Genomic DNA, 1,973 nt, shown 5'->3' on the forward strand with positions numbered 1-1,973 from the left:
AAACGATCAGCATTCACATTTCCAACTTCCCAAACCAAACCCAACCACTCAAAACTTCAAAATGTTCGCCAAAGTGATCATCTTCGTGGCCATCGCCGTTGCCTGCGCCGCCGGTAAGCCCCTAACGGCAGCTGTCGTGGCTGCACCGGCCGTCGTGACCGCCCAGAGCTCGCAGGTTATTGCCAGAAACTACAACGGAGTGGCTGCTGCATACACCGCACCGGCCGTTGTGTCCGCCGCTTACACTGCTCCGGTGGCCGCTGCCTACACCGCTCCAGTTGCTGCCGCCTATACTGCTCCAGTGGCCGCTGCCTACACCGCTGCCTACAGCTCGCCAGTTGCTGCCGCTTACACTACGGCTCCAGTGGCCGCTGCCTACAGCGCTCCGTTTGCCGCTGCCTACACTGCGTCGCCGTACGCTTCCTACTACCCGTACGTGCTGTAAGGCACCAGGATTGGCCACCATCTTCACACAAAACACCCGATCGTTTGTTGTAAATAATTACCATCAAAACCGTTAAGCATTTCAACCAGAGTGTAGTATTACTCCCTTTGCTGGGATAAAAAAAAATGAAAGAACAAAAAATTTTCCGTTGGCTTCTCGGTAGTGGTGATTCATACACATCCGTCTTGTTTGATGTAGCAACGCAACCCTGTCCGATAGAAGATTCTTTTTCTTCCCATTGACCCTCGTGTCCTACTGACATTCAATAATGCTTTGAAATGTCCTCTCTGGAGCGGAAAAAAGGTGGAAAGATGTACGTTTGTTCTTCGTCATTCGTGGAAAAAGGATTCCGGAAGCAAGTACACTCTTAGGAAATGGCAACCGGAAGTAGTAAAGCCTCTTTAAGTATCAAGCAGTAACAATTGCACGAATAAGGGAACGTTCCCCATTTGATGAGCTGCAATGGAGCAGTCGGCAAATTGATCACTTTCAATAGCCATGGTAAGCTGCAGAATTCTTTATGGGTCACGGTAAGATAATGTGTCTTTCCTTTTTCCTTTTTCTGGTTGCTTCTTTATTAGGCTGCTTCTCGAGGAAGTGTCCCGCTTTTATGGCGACAGGCATAAAGTTCCGATTTAGTGAGGACATTACTTGGAAGAAATTTCTACTTTTATCGTGTATTTTCGAACTAAAAGAGTTTTCTGAATTGTTTGATAACTTTAGCTAGTGCGATGACTGAATTTAAATTTAAACATGAAAAAAAATTATTTGTGCAATCAAGCTTATCTGTAACAATCTATACAAATGTATAGTAAATGTGATTTTTCAGTCTGTAAGGCAAAATCGTGGGTTTTTCACGCGGCAGGAAAGGGGTTAGAATCCCATACAGACAACCTCCCCATTCGCAGGACTTACTATTCAGCTACGAGTCATCAAATCGAGTCGCAGAAACCCGGTTCAAGTGCCAAGGAAGAAGGCACAATCTCCAATTCGTTCGGAAAGCTTTAAACAAGCCTGTTCAACTGTCGAAGGTTTAAATATCATAAAAATGTACCTAACGGATCTACAATTAAGAGCTCCACATGTGACAATCCTAAGAACCCTGTAACAAGATATCAGGATAGCTCAATCTCCTGGAATTTTCTCGGTTAATGCAGGAAAAACAATCGATAACTCCACTATTGGGACTGTGCTAATGCGGTGAAGTAATAAACCCGACGCAATACCGACGCACATGCTCGACATAATCGACAGTGAGATTACCTTCATAACGATGCGGGTCACCGGTTAACCGAAGAAAGATTATGCAAATGGTCATATATGGAGGTAAGCCTCCAGATGAAAGATCGGTCATCTGTCATCCATCATTCGGGCGGCGTACAGTGATCGAAATTCTTCGGTGCAGTTATTTCGATATTTTCCCTTCCATCCTTTTGCTCCAAATCAACACACCCGATGGGAGAGCTCTCTTTGGGTTAGCTGAATCGTTTAAAGTGGAAGGCATCGGGCATCTTCTCCACCAGCTTGG

General features: G+C 45.6%; 1 protein-coding gene across 1 annotated transcript; it reads left to right on the forward strand.

The window, feature by feature from the left end:
* LOC118513512 (larval cuticle protein F1-like) lies at positions 1-530 on the forward strand. The gene has a single exon (XM_036059368.1). It carries the CDS (start codon positions 62-64, stop codon positions 443-445), a length of 384 nt encoding a protein of 127 aa, XP_035915261.1. The 5' UTR covers positions 1-61; the 3' UTR covers positions 446-530.
* The last annotated feature ends 1,443 nt before the right edge of the window (positions 531-1,973 follow it).

The sequence above is a fragment of the Anopheles stephensi genome, chromosome 3 (genome assembly GCF_013141755.1).
Source record: "Anopheles stephensi strain Indian chromosome 3, UCI_ANSTEP_V1.0, whole genome shotgun sequence".
NCBI classification, from domain to species: Eukaryota; Metazoa; Arthropoda; class Insecta; order Diptera; family Culicidae; genus Anopheles; species Anopheles stephensi.